General features: G+C 45.1%; 1 protein-coding gene across 2 annotated transcripts in view; it reads right to left on the reverse strand.

The window, feature by feature from the left end:
* ATG7 (autophagy related 7) overlaps positions 1-18,633 on the reverse strand; it is a 1,270,091-nt gene that overhangs the window by 1,214,709 nt on the left and 36,749 nt on the right. The window contains exons 3-5 of one of the 2 annotated variants that reach the window (XM_086938958.1): positions 12,780-12,815; positions 2,551-2,746; positions 2,409-2,463 (exon numbers count right to left, since the gene is read on the reverse strand). In XM_086938958.1, coding sequence (XP_086795084.1) covers positions 2,409-2,463; positions 2,551-2,740 — 245 coding nt within the window. In that variant the 5' untranslated portion in view covers positions 2,741-2,746; positions 12,780-12,815. The remainder of the gene's footprint in view (positions 1-2,408; positions 2,464-2,550; positions 2,747-12,779; positions 12,816-18,633) is intronic. The other variant, XM_086938957.1, reaches the window with a different exon arrangement.

Here is an 18,633-nt window from a genome sequence, read left to right on the forward strand (position 1 = left end):
TGCTAAATGTATATGTTTATATACTCTTTGTGCATGCAATAATACAGTGTGTAATCACTTTTTCTTGGTTTATAATGCTCGCATGGCATGTATATTTACAGGTAATTTAATTTTTTCAGATGTGGAATAGTTTCACATTCTGGAATTAATAAGAAAATAGTACCTTCCCTGAAATACTTACTTCTACACCTAGACATTTTAGCATAATTGTGCCTTTCCTCTGGAAATAACGTGGAGCTTCCACCATGCCCCCCTTCCCGGACGGCATGAGATGTGGGGGTCATCCAGCTGATCTGAGGCTGATGAAAGTACCAGCCATGCATACAGCTTAAAAAAACAGATGCACTGTAACATTGCAATCACAATTCAAGTGTTGGACCAAGCATGAGGGCCAGTTGGAGGTGGAATGTGTGAAGCTGGGCAGCATATGCCACCCTAGCTGAATGCAGTCAGCCAAGGGGAAGCAGCTTGCAGTAGTGAGTGAGCAGATTTTTAGAAGGCTGCAAATAGTACATTCTAAAGCGCAATTTTCAAATATACTTGCTAAAATCCGCAAGTTCATAAAGGGCACTCATAACATATTCAAGTACTTTCATGATTTGCCGAGGCAATGAAGTCCAACACTCTCCAGGAGTTGACCCCATTTTCTTTCTGACTGCGAAACAGGTGCACTCATGTATCATTGACAGAATTGGGGTTTCTGATTGGCAGAGGTATGCTCACAGTTGCTTGCAGTCACCAAATATATGACACAATTGCCCTCCCTTATGCCAAGGATTATCACCAGTATGCCAATGCAAGCATTCTACCACAGATGTCTCATATGTCAAGAATTACAAATGGGAGCCAGTGTCAGCAAGCGTAACACACTGAGACACGCACACACTCACTCATTTTAACATTCAGTCACTTGTACTCGTTTTCACTCAATCACATTGCCTCACACTAATTCTCACTCATTCATTTCCACTGTCACTCACTCTTTCTTACTCACTCTCATTCACTCCTTATCACTCACAGTCACTTACTTTCACTTACACATGGTCCGACACGCACTCCCCCACATATGCACGCTCTTGCACACAAACAGTCATCCAGACGCAGACAACACTTGAAAAATCTGTAAAGTAGAAGGATAACGGGAATGCCCAGACATCCGCCCTAGGCTCACCATGTCACTGGAACCAAGCTGTACCCCGCTGATGAGCCCATAGCTAGGGCGAAACCAGTTCTGGGTTGCTTGTGTTCCAGTTCAGGGAGGACCTGGCTTGGCAGCTCGGGCTGGACTGTTCCCATGAGGAACACGGCCAAGACTGGTTTGCATATGGCTTAGTCCAAATCGAGGTGGCATGGTAAGCAAAATAACAATGGATTAGAGAGCTACCCAGAGCTATTGTCGGTGGTTTCACTTATTGCAAGCAGCCTCCCAACACCTTTTGTATGTTTCAATAACTATCTGAAAATGGCATTTTCGGAACTGTGACTTAAAATGTGACTTTACCATTAAGGAGCATATTGAATTACAATTCCTCAGACACCAAACTTACTTTCCTTCCTGCTCCCATTCACTGATTAGCACTTATTAAATGCAATAAGGTAAGCCAATGTTATCCTATTCACAGTGGTAAAACATACATTTGTATGTTTTACACCACCAAGATATGCAAAACTTAAAAGTACATGTCCAACTTTCGAATTACAATGCATCTTGCCCAATGGGCTGTTTAGGGCTTACATTAGGAGTGATGTGTATGTATTCAAAAGGGAGTTTTAGGCTTGACAAATGGGTCATATTGCCTAGTGGAATTTGCAGGCCGAAGACATGTTTTACAGGGCTACTTAAGTGAGTAGCACACCATAAGCGCTGCAGGCCCACTAGTAGCATTTAATTTACCCACCCTAAGTATATAGTATACCACTTTATAAGTACATTAAATATGTCAATCAGATGTAAGACAATGCTACCATGTTTAGGGAGTAAGCATGAGCACTTTAGCACTGGTTAGCACTGTTAAAGTGCACAGAGTTCTAAAGGCAACAAACACAAATTCAGCAAAAATAGGAGGGGTGACGGCACAGGTTTGGGGGAAGACCATCTTGAGGCTCACAGGTGTAACAATCCTGCATGACATTATACTAAGCCTACCAGTAGTCAGGTACTGTGTATTCCTTTTGAATAGCCCATTAATACATAATTCAGAAACTGACTGAAGAGTGCAATGCTTCTTACCATATGAAATGAAGGATCACGCTTAAAAAGCAACACCTCATATTAACAAACATAAATCACATAATTTTATGATATATTTTTCTGTCTTGAAACGTCTGCCAAAAAATATATGATTTATGGTACATATAAACATAGTTTTGCTAAAAAAATAAGGACTGATTTAAATAATAACACTCACATATCAAAGGCACTAAATTCCAGTGTCAACCGACTTGGCAAACCAACAGGATCACCTGTAGAGTAAATAGAAAAGTAAGCAAAAAGGACAAATGCTTCAAAATAAAAATTAATTTAGCCCAGATTTACTGGAGCCTACTCACCATTATAGTAGTATCCTTTTATGCTTTTAGGGGTCTCGTCCAGACGGTATTCATTGAGTTTTTTCTGGGTCAATTCATGCCAGAAGCCTGCATCGAGGGCACTAGTAAAAGGAGCAAATTGAAGTTTTGTGCTGCCAGATTCAGCAGCAGTGCTTTCCATTACGCTGGTAGAAGGTGGTGTGATATTCATACACTGCTGTGATAATCAAAGACAGAGGCAAATGTGTAAATACTCATGGCTGAAAACAATTTGCCAAGCATGGTTCATGTTTAGAATATGATGTTCAGGTTTTAATATAGTTCACATAAATAGCCCTGTAAACAGATTCTAAAGTCTCTCTTTTCTATTATGATTAGGAACCTAGAGAATGAATTAGAGATGAGACTCTAAATCACCGCTCTGTGCTACAAGCAGTTAAGTGAGTATTGTGAAATACAAATTCTGCCCTAGCAAATCAAGAAACCAAATAGAATAAAATACTACACTGACAGGTAACAATCAACATTATATACAAATATATGTGAACATATGCCCGTATTTAAGGAAATCTGATCTTGTTAGGGCTCGCCTGCTGATGCGCTTGCGCATAGCCGGCGAGCTATATTGTGGCTTAAACAGAGCTTAACCATCTCGGAGATTTGTTGCAGTGCACGAGAAAAAGAAGCTGCACATCAAAGCCACCAGCCTCCTCAGGCATCTCAAGCTTCCCCCAGCCGGCATTTCTCCTCCCCTAATTATTCACTGCACGGCTGGCCGGCACATCAAAGGCTGCTGCTGCCGTGACTCGCATTTCTCCTCCCTCCTCCCCTTTCACTGCCCAGGCCGGCCGTACTTTCACTTTACATCGCCGCCAGGCCGTGTCTCGCGTTTATTTTAACATGGCATCTTTTTTTTTTCCTTCCTTTTCTGGCTCAAAAGGCTATATTTCTGATTCTTTTATGCTTTACAAATAATCGTGAGACCTGTTTTATCACTGTTATTTTTCGTCTGGTCTCTACCACAGTTTGTTTAATTCTATGTGCATCCTGTTTTCGCACAGCGCCCTGCATTCTCTTGTTCTCTTCCTACAATGGTTGTGATTTAGTCATGCTATGAACTCGGGGAATTCATATTTACAGTTTTTCTGTGTTTTGTATTGGCATTTCCTCAGAGCGGAATTGAACGCACATTCCCCATCAGTGGATGTGATTAACTTCAGCGTCATATTTTAATGATTTTAATGTGCATTTATGGGGAAGAACATTCAGAATTAACATTTTAATCTCGAAGAAAGACGCATCTGTGCGGCATTTAACTTTTCAATGGTCTTTGTTTCCGTGTGCATCGGTGAGTGTATTTAGCGTCACAGGGGGCCTCAGACGCATTCTTCTGATCCGAGATAAAACACCTTTGATTAGCCACTCCCCGAACAGCCTATGAAAGCAGACGCCGTTGGTTCCCTGCATATGCAGAAGGCAGATGAAGGCTTTCCCGCAATAATCCGCCCCTCCACCCCACACCCTCCAAATGGTAGTTTAGTGTGCTACTTAAGCAGTAGATCTTCATATATATTTATTTCTCGTTGTTCTTAAGCATCCTTTGCCATTGCAAGTGAAGGTGAACACACATTTCCAACTTTTATTCCAGCAAACCCCCCTGTGATTCTCAAGTGGGGGCCCGCATGGTACTGTTTTGCAGGGGAATGCACGCCAATCTTGTACATAAACATTCAGTCTGACTAACGACCTGTGGTGGCGGAAGGGGGTGATTCTCAAAGCTATTTGCTCCTACACGCTTAATTCACATTTACAGTTTTTCTGTGTTTTGTATTGGCATTTCTTCAGAGCGGAATTGAACGCACATTCCCCATCGGTGCATGTGATTAACTTCAGCGTCATATTTTAATGATTTTAATGTGAGATGATACTAGGTAAGGGTAGCGGAATTTGCAAGCATTAGATGTTAATGTTAATGTTAATGGATGTCTTATATAGCGCACGGCTACTCCAAGGAGTGTCCCGGCGCTTTCTGACCCATAGCTGAAAAGAAAGATGAGGAAATAAGGGACAGACCAGTTATTGACTGTAAAGCCAAGTTTTCAAGGCCTTTCTAAAGGCCAGCAGATTGGAAATGCGGCGAAGACCCACGGGAAGGGAGTTCCACAGTTTAGGGGCGATATGTTTAAACGAGCGACCACCTATCCTGGCTTTCCTAATGGATGGGACAGTTGCCAGGCCAAGAGATTCAGATCTGAGAGATCGAGTGGGCTTATAGAAAAAAAGCTGTTTCTGAATGTAGTAGGCCCCGACCGAGTGGAGAGCCTTATGGGCCAACGTAAGTGCCTTGAAAACAATCCGCTTCCTGACAGGAAGCCAGTGAAGGGAGAGAAGCAACTCCGATGCCCTAGCATGGCGGGGTAGGCCAAAAATGGCCCTTGCCGCGGAGTTTTGGACCACTTGAAGTCTTTGCAGGAGGTAGTCCGGAAGACCAAGATAAAGAACATTGGAGTAGTCGAGCCTAGAACAAATTAAGGCCTGTACCATCAACCTCCTGTGGACCAGAGGAAGCAGAGGGAGAAATTTGCGCTGCATTTTTAACAGACTGAAGCATGTGCCGGTGAGACCTGTTATTTGGGATTTCAGTGAAAGGGTGTTATCAATTTTGACCCCAAGGTTTTTGGCCACAGAGGAGGAAGATGATGGAGGTGACATACTCACCGGCCACTATTCCTGCCAAGGCGGGTCAACCTGACAGCCAAAGAAGAGCACCTCCGATTTGTCAGGGTTGCACTTGAGGCTGCTTCGCTGAAACCAGTCAAAGACAGCCCCAAGGCAGCCACGGATGCTCTCCCCGTCAAACTCCGCACCATTTTTACAAGTGAAGAGAAGCTGGGTGCCGTCAGCGTATGATATGATCTGGGCACCAAGAGACTCCGCCAGTACCGCCAGTGGAGTCATAAAGATGTTAAAAAGGGTCGGGCTAAGCACCGACCCTTGTGGGACTCCGACCTCCATCGGCGGCACCTCGGCAGAGTACGGGGGGGGCCCAGACCACTTGTCGACGACACGCTAGATAGGATCTCAGCCAGCTCAACACCGTCCCTCTGAGACCGATCTCATAGAGTCTACTCAAGAGGGCCTCATGGGGGACGGTGTCGAAGGCCGCCGACAGATCTAACATCACCAGCATAGCTCTTCCACCTGAGTCAAGAGCTTCCTTGATGGCTTCATTTACTTCCAAGAGAGCGGTCTCAGTGCTCAGATTGGAGCGGAAGCCTGACTGGGTGGGGTGGAGTAGACCATGGTCTTCCAGGAAAGAGGAGAGCACAGAGTGGACGTGCTTCTCGACGATCTTAGCTAAACTAGGTAGGAGAGATATTGGTCTATAGTTTACATGCTTTTCCGGATCAAGGCCAAGTTTTTTCAAGAGTGGAACAACCATAGCCTTTTTCCAGGCCGGCGGGACAGTGCCACTTGTCAAGGATAGATTGAGAACAGGATTTATTAAAGGGTTCAAAATCTTGGCCTTACTAGCTAAAAAGGTCGCCGGACAGGGGTCCAATGGAGAGCCTGATTTGATCCTGAGTAGGAGATCCAGAGAAGTAGATGTAGACAGAACTGGAAACTCCGATAAGACAGGACTGGATTCAGATGAAGAGGACGAAGGATTACAATCAGTGAGAACTGAGCTGAGGTCAGAGGGAGGGAAAGATTCTTGAATCAGTTTGATTTTAGTAGTGAAGAAATTTGCCAGCTCATTTACCCAAAGTTCAGAGAACTTGTGCTGAACTGCACTGGCTTTGGGAGAGACAAACTCCTTGACAATAGTGAAGATTTCTTTACAGGAGTTTGATGCTGACTCAATTCTGTTGGAAAAATAGTTCTTTTTTGCCTCCAGAATATCGGCGTGATAGGACTTAATAGATGATTTATAGGCGGACTTGGCTTCCGCATCGTATTGCTTCCGCCAGAGTCTTTCGGCTAACTTACAGTTACGCCGAGCCAGAGCAAGAGACTCTGAGAACCATGGCGCCGAGCTACGCTTGGTGGATGCGCGAGGCGTAGAGAGTGGAGCAAGGTCATCTAGCCTCTCAGTCAGCCATTTCTGTAGCGTATCAAGGTCACTCTCCAAATGACCTGATAGAATGCAGGGATATGCTTGAGCGAGGCTTTCAGGAGTGACTTTATGGTAAGGCCTACTGGGGTGCCTGAGATGGTTAGAGTTTGTACAGGATGGTTTACTTCTGCCCTGAATTAGAAAACAGATCAAAGAGTGGTCAGACCAGAGAACAGGGAAGGGACAGGTCGTGATAAGGGGGATGGTGGAAAACACTTGATCCAAAGTGTGACCCTTATCATGAGTCGCACTCGACACGTATGGAGTTAGACCTAGAGGGGCGGTGATGTCATTAATTTTGATTGCATCACTGTCTAACTCAACATCCATGTGAATGTTAAAATCCCCTAGCACTATACAGTGTTCAACCTTCAAGCAAAGAGTGGTGATAGCTGATTGAAACTCATCAAAGAAAGAACCCCGCAGGCCAGGAGGTCTATAAATCAGGAGCCCAGAGAACGATTGATGAGGGGACAAAGTGATGGAAAAGGCAAGAGATTCGCAACCAGAAATAGGCAAAGATGGTACGACTACTAAGATCTTTGAACTACAAGTGCGACCCCTCCACCCTTACCCAGTGATCCATCCTGTCTGTAAAGTATATAGTCCGGAGGAATGGCTATCGCGATATCCGGGTTGGAAGACTCATTGAGCCAGGTTTCCGTAAGCATAAGACATAATGGTTTTTCGGATGTCAACAACTCAAAAATGTCTAAGGCGTGCCTATGCAGAGAGCGGGTGTTAAGTAATATGCACTTGAAGTTGTTAATGGGGAGTAAATGGGACCCCTCAGAAGCCCGGTAAATACTAGGGTACCACCCACAGCCAGGACAGCAGCATTTACCGTTATAACGGCCAGGAAAAACATGCAGACAGGTGTCAATAATAGTCCTGAAGGATAATAGATCCGCTGCGGTGTAAGTGAGCCTGTAGCCACCGTCCCCCGCCGCGCCGTCCGCTACCGAGATGCGGACGGGCGCAGACGGGCAGGACTCTGGCACGACTCCGGCGCAGGTCCGGCGCGTCCGCTGTACGCGTCCGCTGCGCGGAGACATCACTATCCGTTTTTAAAGCGCTGCTAGAGCGCGTCACCAGCCCGACCCACACCCAATATGGCGGCCAAAAAACAAAGGACACAGCCCTCGGCGTCAACACTCATCCGAGAGCTGGAGGAAGGCAAAGGGAGGGGGGGAATAAGCACAGAGCGCCAAGGAGCGCTAGGAAGTCCCACACACTTAGTAAAATCAAGTCTGTCGAACGAACTGCAGAAATCTTTAAAATAGTGCAAAATAGCAAAGTACAGAGGGAGACCTCCCGGCTTCCGCCTCAGGAGGGAAAAGCAGCTTAGTCAGAATCACACGCTAGATCCTGAGAGTCCCTTTTAAAGCGCTGCTAGAGCGCGTCACCAGCCCGACCCACACCCAATATGGCGGCCAAAAAACAAAGGACACAGCCCTCGGCGTCAACACTCAGCCGAGAGCTGGAGGAAGGCAAAGGGAGGGGGGGAATAAGCACAGAGCGCCAAGGAGCGCTAGGAAGTCCCACACACTTAGTAAAATCAAGTCTGTCGAACGAACTGCAGAAATCTTTAAAATAGTGCAAAATAGCAAAGTACAGAGGGAGACCTCCCGGCTTCCGCCTCAGGAGGGAAAAGCAGCTTAGTCAGAATCACACGCTAGATCCTGAGAGTCCCTTTTAAAGCGCTGCTAGAGCGCGTCACCAGCCCGACCCACACCCAATATGGCGGCCAAAAAACAAAGGACACAGCCCTCGGCGTCAACACTCAGCCGAGAGCTGGAGGAAGGCAAAGGGAGGGGGGGAATAAGCACAGAGCGCCAAGGAGCGCTAGGAAGTCCCACACACTTAGTAAAATCAAGTCTGTCGAACGAACTGCAGAAATCTTTAAAATAGTGCAAAATAGCAAAGTACAGAGGGAGACCTCCCGGCTTCCGCCTCAGGAGGGAAAAGCAGCTTAGTCAGAATCACACGCTAGATCCTGAGAGTCCCTTTTAAAGCGCTGCTAGAGCGCGTCACCAGCCCGACCCACACCCAATATGGCGGCCAAAAAACAAAGGACACAGCCCTCGGCGTCAACACTCAGCCGAGAGCTGGAGGAAGGCAAAGGGAGGGGGGGAATAAGCACAGAGCGCCAAGGAGCGCTAGGAAGTCCCACACACTTAGTAAAATTAAGTCTGTCGAACGAACTGCAGAAATCTTTAAAATAGTGCAAAATAGCAAAGTACAGAGGGAGACCTCCCGGCTTCCGCCTCAGGAGGGAAAAGCAGCTTAGTCAGAATCACACGCTAGATCCTGAGAGTCCCTTTTAAAGCGCTGCTAGAGCGCGTCACCAGCCCGACCCACACCCAATATGGCGGCCAAAAAACAAAGGACACAGCCCTCGGCGTCAACACTCAGCCGAGAGCTGGAGGAAGGCAAAGGGAGGGGGGGAATAAGCACAGAGCGCCAAGGAGCGCTAGGAAGTCCCACACACTTAGTAAAATCAAGTCTGTCGAACGAACTGCAGAAATCTTTAAAATAGTGCAAAAAAGCAAAGTACAGAGGGAGACCTCCCGGCTTCCGCCTCAGGAGGGAAAAGCAGCTTAGTCAGAATCACACGCTAGATCCTGATAGTCCCTTTTAAAGCGCTGCTAGAGCGCGCGTCACCAGCCTGACCCACACCCAATATGGCGGCCAAAAAACGAAGGACACAGCCCTCGGCATCAACACTCAGCCGAGAGCTGGAGGAAGGCAAAGGGAGGGGGGAAGATGGCCTTTAGTGAATGCTTAGCAGTCGTAAATCCTGCTCTTTATGCATGTAAACGTGTCTCCCCTCCCTCCCCTCTCCCCTCCCTCCCCTCAATCGCCCCTCTCCTCCCTCTCCAATCCCTCTCTCCCCTCACTCTCTTTCCCCTCTCTCCCCACTCCCCTCTCTCCTCACTACCCTCTCTCCTCACTACCCTCTCTCTTCACTACCCTCTCTCTTCACTACCCTCTCTCTTCACTACCCTCTCTCCTCTCTCTCCTCACTCCCCTCTCTCCTCACTCCCCTCTCTCCTCACTCCCCTCTCTCCTCACTCCCCTCTCTCCTCACTCCCCTCTCTCCTCACTCCCCTCTCTCCTCTCCATCTCTCCTCTCCCTCTCTCCTCTCCCTCTCCTCACTCCCCCCTCTCCCTCTCCTCACTCTCCCCTCTCCTTACTCTCCTCTCTCCCCTCTCTTATTCTCTCTAACCTCTCTTCTCCTATCTACTCTCTACCCTCTTACCTCTCTCCTCTCGTCCCGCTCCCCTCAGCACTACCACAGCATCACTCAGCGCAACCACAGCATCACTCAGCGCAACCACAGCATCACTCAGCGCAACCACAGCATCACTCAGCGCAACCACAGCATCACTCAGCGCAACCACAGCATCACTGGTTCTTTCAATGTTTCAAGCTGTTTTCAAGCTTTCACGCTTCATTACAAATCACAAAAAGATGTTAATATTTTACTTCTGTTCTTAGATTTTCGTCACAATAAAAAACACTGAACATAATCTTCACAAAAGTTATTTTCAAAAGTTTAAGCTATTACAAATTAAATACATTATTTAAAAGAATTAAAAGCCATTGTTATTTGTAATATCAATACATCTAAGTCACGTAAATACAAAACATGTTGCATTACAAATGCTATAGGTGTCACATTTGCGAAAGTTATAACTATTGCCATTGTAAATGACAAAGCTATTAATTTAAGTAACAAATGAAGGAGGCCCCCTTAACTGTCAGTTCTGGGACAGGGGAGAATAGGTAGTAAGGCAAGGAAGTCCCACAGTTGGCCCTGGTTGGGCGGTATGTCCTTGTGGATGCCCAAACTTATGTTTTTACAAATACCAATCACACATTGTTGTATGCAAAACCTAATCGTTGCTAAGGTAGCTAGTGAGGCGGCCAACACCTAGATACAAACGGATCAAAATATTTTTAGTGCTCTTACATTCTTTTAGTTTAATCAAATTCTAAAAAGGACAGGACGTGTAGGTTTTTAGAAAAATATAACAATATATATTTATTTCAGAGGTCAATCGCAAAAACACAAATAATTAAAAACAATTTATACAATGACTAGATTAAAAACAAGATTAAAAATACAGTGGTATGTACTTCAAGACAAAAGTTCATTCATAAGCAATATAAACACAACAATTTGTTGCAAGAACAGGGGTCCACGCGGCGTTTCGGTTTTTTGGAGAAACAATTAAAAACCTTCTTCAGGACCAAGTTCTAAAAAGAAACATATAATTACTTTTTTGCGTATGACAAGTATCAAGTATATATACGAAACATTTTTTCTACTACTTTTTTTATAAACCTAAAATACCTCCTGACTGTTATAGAGACAGAACACTTTGTTTCTATTCATGATTAGCCGTGACCTGTTTACAAAACTAAGTCAACATATTGGTATTTGTAAAAAACATGTTGATTCCAAGACGGGGCATGTCGCTAGTGGGTATATGAGATGGGTATTACAATATCTCTCCAAGAATATTGGCAATGGTTACATGAACTATTTCACTAATTTCAATAGATCATAGTACTCTCAATTTTCACTATTAATTATTCATCTAGTTGTGGGTGGCTCATGTCTCTTACCCAAGTTGAATATTAAATAAGGTTAGATTACCTTAATTATTTAAAGCTCTCGGCTTATCATCAAGCCCTTCATTCTAGACAGGTCGCCTAGTCTAACATAGGCCTTTTTTAACTCCACTCTTTTACAGGATTTATAACTACCTGCAGACCTGGCAGCATACAGTCCAGTTGAAACCCAAAAAGTATACTTGGGAAGACAGTCTCCCCGGATTTATCGGGCCGAGAGCTTTAAATAATTAAGGTAATCTAACCTTATTTAATATTCAACTTGGGTAAGAGACATGAGCCACCCACAACTAGATGAATAATTAATAGTGAAAATTGAGAGTACTATGATCTATTGAAATTAGTGAAATAGTTCATGTAACCATTGCCAATATTCTTGGAGAGATATTGTAATACCCATCTCATATACCCACTAGCGACATGCCCCGTCTTGGAATCAACATGTTTTTTACAAATACCAATATGTTGACTTAGTTTTGTAAACAGGTCACGGCTAATCATGAATAGAAACAAAGTGTTCTGTCTCTATAACAGTCAGGAGGTATTTTACGTTTATAAAAAAAGTAGTAGAAAAAATGTTTCGTATATATACTTGATACTTGTCATACGCAAAAAAGTAATTATATGTTTCTTTTTAGAACTTGGTCCTGAAGAAGGTTTTTAATTGTTTCTCCAAAAAACCGAAACGCCGCGTCGACCCCTGTTCTTGCAACAAATTGTTGTGTTTATATTGCTTATGAATGAACTTTTGTCTTGAAGTACATACCACTGTATTTTTAATCTTGTTTTTAATCTAGTCATTGTATAAATTGTTTTTAATTATTTGTGTTTTTGCGATTGACCTCTGAAATAAATATATATTGTTATATTTTTCTAAAAACCTACACGTCCTGTCCTTTTTAGAATTTGATTAAACTAAAAGAATGTAAGAGCACTAAAAATATTTTGATCCGTTTGTATCTAGGTGTTGGCCGCCTCACTAGCTACCTTAGCAACGATTAGGTTTTGCATACAACAATGTGTGATTGGTATTTGTAAAAACATAAGTTTGGGCATCCACAAGGACATACCGCCCAACCAGGGCCAACTGTGGGACTTCCTTGCCTTACAAAGCTATTAATTTAGCCATTTTAAAAAATAACACATAAATAAAAAAAATAAAAAAATAATTTATAAGACCAATAGCTCAAACTTTCCTAATGCGAGCCCTATTGCATTTCCAATGCTTGTTTTTAAATCCCCATAGTGATTATCAGCTTAACAGTTGGTCTGGAATTTACGAAGGATAACAAGGAAAGTCACTTAATAGAAGTACAATTTTGTATATTTTTGCGCTATTAAAAATAAATACAGACAGGAAATAGACTGTTTTCTGCCTGTATTTATCTTTAAAAATACGTAAAAACGAAAACTGGAAGCCTTAATTTCTACGGATCCTAATGTTAAGGTCATGTAAGGATCTGCCGGGGAGTGAGGAAACAGTAGACCAACCTGAACTTCCGTGCTGGTCGGCCTCCCGAATTGGACCTGTAAAACGAAACAACAAGGATACAGGTAAAAGTAAAGAAGGAGACACTGCAATTGGCAAGGAAACCTAGGAAAGGCTCTTTCTCTTACAGGAGGGAGGGAGAGGCAAAAGAGAAGATGGACAGGAACCCGATAAGGATGTACAAAGGAAGTAAGACTCCCGCAAGAGAGAGAAGAAAACGCTAGCAGAAGAGCGCGAAACAGTCACTGTGTGCGCTTTGACGTCCCGCACTAGTGGAGAGAGGGTGAGTACAAGCAGTGACCAGGTGAGGTACCGAGAAAGACTACCTCACAGGCCCCTACGGGAGTGGCAACTCAACCCACTGCGCTCTGGGAGGAGCATGGCCTACCCGGGTAGGTCTGGAGGGATCCGAGTGGAGGGGGAGGAGTGGAATCAGTCACAGAAGTACAAAGTGAACAGAGGCCAAAATACCTTCATAAGGAAATGGAATATCAGTTTTTTATGCATTTTTCGTTTGAACTAAATTATTAACTTACATTTTTTTTTACAATTAATAGAAACAGGTTACTTTTACTCCTAATATAACAAGCATTTGCAATGCAATAGGTCTCGCATTCACACGAGTTTGAGCTATTGGCATTGTAAATGACAATACCTTTTATTCATGTTTGTGATTTAAAACATAAATAAAAGGCATTGTCATTTACAATACTAATAGCTTAAACTCTCGCAAATGCGAGACCTATTGCATTGCAATAAAAGGCCTTTTCGACAGCTTGTTAGATTGTAAATATTAGAGGAAGAGACCGTCCTGTGATATCTTCAAAGTAGTGATGAATAGTGCAGTGAAGAAGATGTGTAAGTGTTGTAAATTACACAGACACAAAGCGTGAAGTGAGAGTTACATATGATCCGAGCTATAAACACTAACAAAGCGCTCCAACACCTTTCGCACTTTTGCGGCTCAGGAGGAAGAGCGGGGGAAGCTAGTTCCTGCCTTTTCCGTGATTTGAGTGTTCAGTGTGGCATTGTGTAATGTCATTGCTGTCTTTGGCCTAATAAAAAACACTCCAGCTGTAGTAGGACATTGTCTTCACCTCCTGGTGCAGGGCAGGCTGTGCTTTATGGCAGGCATGGAGGGAGGGATGGTCTTGGCTGCAGCTCCGGCCTTGTACAGTGCCCCTGCTATTACTAGTGAACGAGAGGCGCTGAGGTGGTGGTATTGGTGGTGGTGGCGGTGATATTGGTGGTGGTATTATTGGTGGAGGTGGTGGTATTGGTAGTGGAGGTGGTGTTGTTCATAAAAAAGGCTTTTGAAAACAATTGGTCAGGTGGCTTTAGTACAGATGACATGTAACACAGATGTGCGGTTGTCAGCTTCCCGCACTCAATATGGAGGGTAGGGCATTTTTTCAAGGGTAAAAACACAAAGTATGTTGTTACATTCATGGAACAGCTCTTGGGCTTACTGGGATTCTCCTGCAGTTCATGTGCTGCCCTTGTACTGAAGTCTGTAGAGACTGTGCTTGCAGTTTGAACAGATTTACAATTTCAGAAAAACAATCTTTTGTGTTACCACAAAACTGTAGAAAGGAACCCTTCATGCACCTTTTACTGCACACTGCTGTACTAGGGATAAGGTGTTTTTGAGCACTTAATGCAGGTGCCTAGAGATGCCAACAGGCTCTGGTCGCTAACAAAATAGGAACAATCTGACTGCTGTTATTGTGAGATTTCCTGTGTCCTCTGCTCGCAAAGCAACCGGTGCAGGCCCTGAGAGCGCCTGAGGACAGCATTTACGAAGGACGAATACACAAGTCTTATAAAATAAGGGCAGGGAGAATGGGAGAAGCTTCTCTCCATACTGGACTATCAAAGACCTTGGCAGAGCAGTGCTTGCACGCTGGCTCACGCTCGACCTAAAAAGAAAGATGTTCCTAAAGTTAAGGGCCTAGTTATTTCCTTTCCCCAAGTGCAATTAACCTTTAAATAAGTCCTTGCTGTATGTTTAATTTTTTTAATGCAAGTGTATAGCTGATTAAACAGCAGCCCAGTGCTGCTGCTGTTCAGGTGTCAGCATGTAAAGGTCAGGGGGACAGCATGCGGCCCCAGACCGTACTTTGAGTATCACTGCACTAAGGGGATGGTTTGGAAGCCCTGAGCCTTAGTAGGAAGCCTTACACCTATACGTGTGCAGCAGGCCTTAGTGTAAAAGATTCACAAAACCACAGGGGCCTTGTTCTCTAGGAAAGAGGTGACATACTCACATTGCTCATTTTCTCCTACACTCTCTCGCCTCCTCGCCCCGTGTGACGAAAGCTCTTCTCTGCTCATACGACACAGCGCTGGCAGTGCGAGCATCAGCTCCCCAACAAGCCCACTCGAGCATGTGGTGCCATCCCGTGCGACCGCGCTCTCTCCCCACATCCCCTTCAAGATATAGGTCACATCTGTCAGAGACAGTGCATACCCTCCCGCTCATGGTGACATGCAGAAGCAGGAAAGCGGCCGCCCTGCTGCTCCTGTCCAGGAGCCGGTACCGCGTGGTCCGGCCTGGGTTCCTCCCCTTGGTCACCAGCGTGCCACAGCTCTGCCAGGGACGGTGCCATGCTGGAGCCGCAACAGCATGCGTGGGCGGCGGTCTGCCCGCACCAGCTGGAAAGGTTTGGCATTCTAATATCGTTGCTTTAAATGTCTGTATAACGTGCTCTCAATGGACTGAAGTGCCTCTAGGGGCTGTCGTGGCGTGGCTGCGTGCTCTAGGGCTGTCCATGGGCAAGTTTTGATTGTAGCAGTGAATAGCATCTCCAGACAGGCGTATCGCTCTCTGCATGCTGATATTGCTTGTCTCTGCCGTTTAGGCTTCAGAAGAGCTGTGCACCCCAAGAATAGGAGAACAGTAGAGCAGAATCACGGAGGAGCTATGGGGGGGGGGAGGGGCAAAGTGGGGATAAGGTAGAGGTGCAGAAGAAAGGAAGAGTAGAGGAAGGGGGAAGGAGAGTAGCTCGAAGGCAGTGAGACTGGAGATAAGGAAAAAGTAGGTAGACAGACAGTTGAGTAGTATGAAATTGCGAAAATAACGTGGGAGGAGAAGGGGTGGCAGGGTTGAAGGAAAACATGCAAGGACGAGAGACCTCGGTGCGAGGGGATGCGCCAGGACTTTAAACTCCCACAATGAACGGAAGACGTGGGACAAGCATCGGTAGCTGGAGGGGGAGCAGATGCAGCAATGAAGCTGCAAATAAAATTAAAGCTAGGAGCTTGGAAAATCGGCGCCGCCATTGTCCCGGCTGGGCATGCCGTCATATGTGCAGTAGGAGAAACTCATTACAGAAATTAGTGCAGGCACCGTGTAACAACCAATTAAAGGGGCCAGTAGCCATGGGAGGATACTAATGACGACATGACCGTACTAAGGAGGGACTAATAAGCCTCAAACTTAATCAGACGCCAGCATTTACGAAGGACAAAGACACAAGACAATAAAAAAATAAAGGCGTGGGAGTTGGTGAAGCTTTTCTCCATACTGAACTATCACAGATCTCCGCAGAGCAGAGACTGCGCGCCGGCTCACGCTCGACCTAAAAACAACCTTCCCGATAGACATGTGGACCGCATTAAATCAGTGATCCCAATGTTCAACAAGCACTGGCGTTGCCAATAGGTCTCGCAGTAGGAAAGTTGGAGCTATTACAATTGCAAATAACAATGCTTTTTATTTTTGTTTTCATTTTTAAAACATAAAGGTCTTTGTCATTTACAAAAGCAATAGCTCCAACTTTCCTACTGCGACACCTATTGCCAACGCCAGTGCTTGTTTGTATTATCAACTGGGGCAACATGCAGCAGACTTTTCTCAACATTTCCAGCGCCACTGCGGACCTCTCTGCATTAGAACAAACTTACATTGCCACTTCACTGCAGAAACTTATCACGTCACTATACCACAACATGCAACGCATTTAACCTGTTGTACAACTGCCAGCCCGGATCGCATGGGAGGAAGATCTTGCGCTTCCACTCACAGACACGCAGTGGTCATTCTGCTGCTGACAACTTGAGATACTCTCCCCGAACTACCGGCTGCGCCTTATCCACTTTAACTTTTTACATCGCACCTATCGCACCCAGTGCTGCTACATAAAATGGGTCTATTTCTAGATTCTCACGGCACAAGATGTCATGCTGACGTAGCAGATTTTATTCATCTTGCCTGGCTAACTGCTAACAAGTTAACCATTTAAAGCATGGAAATATTATAGTAATCCTCAACTAATCGTTGTCTTATGGCTCTTCAATTTCTTAACCTACCAGCCACGGTGACTCGTGCTTCGGTAGACTATCAGAACACCTCTAGCCCAGTAAGTATCCTTTTAAAATACCGTAAGATTAAGTACGGGCTACTTGGGCGCTTTGTTTCCCGCTATTTGCTATCATGTCACGTTGGTTGTCTGTATGGCGCTTAACGGGCCACCCCTAAAGCACTACACAGAGATAGGAGAGACAATGAGGCGACATATGAGGGAAAGGGATTATGGAGGACGCGGCGCGCGGCAGGGTGGGAGGGTGGGAAGGAGAGGCAAAAGAAGAGGTGGGGGCAGGATGAAAAGGAAAGTGGCGAGCAAGATGCGGTAAAAAGGTAGAAGTAGCTCACTCCTCAGTCAGGCTGAGTGACCATAGGTGTCTGGCACTGGTGCGAGTGTGTTCAGCTAGATCTGGCCACACTGGTGTAGGACAGCGCTCCGGGGAGGAAGGAGAGAATGCTAATTAATCACGTGTTGTGCAGGCACTGAGGGCTGGGAAGACAAACCGGTCTAGAGCAGTGTTTCTTAACACAGGGGCAGAGGGAGGCACAAGGGCACACATGGGGGTCTGCAAATTAATTATATAAACAAGCATGGCCGCTAAAGTGAAAACGGACGCTGCTGCAAATTAATTAAACAATAAAAAAGCGTGGCCACTTAACTGAAAGCGGACCGTGACGCATGCAAATTAGTTAAGTCAGTTCCCAAACAGTTACGAAGCATTGGCATAGCAAACAGGGATCGGTTTAATGTGCTAATGCAGACAGAGTTACCACATTCGAGCAAAACACACGCAGGAACAGAGGCGTAGACAGAGAGGGCTTTAGTAATAAAGTAGTTCGTCATGCACTTCCATGCAAGCACCTGATACAAGTGAAAACAACACGTTGAAAGATTTTATGAAGCAGTGTTACCACATTCGAGCAAAACACACGCAGGAACAGAGGCGTAGACAGAGAGGGCTTTAGTTATAAAGTAGTTCATCATGCACTTCCCTGCAAGCGCCTGATACAAGTGAAAACAACACGTTGAAAGATTTTATGAAGCAGTGTTACCACATTCGAGCAAAACACACGCAGGAACAGAGGCGTAGACAGAGAGGGCTTTAGTTATAAAGTAGTTCGTCATGCACTTCCATGCAAGCGCCTGATACAAGTGAAAACAACACGTTGAAAGATTTTATGAAGCAGTGTTACCACATTCGAGCAAAACACACGCAGGAACAGAGGCGTAGACAGAGAGGGCTTTAGTTATAAAGTAGTTCGTCATGCACTTCCATGCAAGCGCCTGATACAAGTGAAAACAACACGTTGAAAGATTTTATGAAGCAGTGTTACCACATTCGAGCAAAACACACGCAGGAACAGAGGCGTAGACAGAGAGGGCTTTAGTAATAAAGTAGTTCGTCATGCACTTCCATGCAAGCGCCTGATACAAGTGAAAACAACACGTACCTGATAACGGGAAACTGAAAGTACGGCCGGCCTGCGGCCGGCCATGAATAATTAGGGGAGGAGAAGCCGCACAGTGCACGCTGGGAGAAGCCCTTTGA

The sequence above is a fragment of the Lissotriton vulgaris genome, chromosome 9, assembly GCF_964263255.1.
Source record: "Lissotriton vulgaris chromosome 9, aLisVul1.2, whole genome shotgun sequence".
NCBI classification, from domain to species: domain Eukaryota; kingdom Metazoa; phylum Chordata; class Amphibia; order Caudata; family Salamandridae; genus Lissotriton; species Lissotriton vulgaris.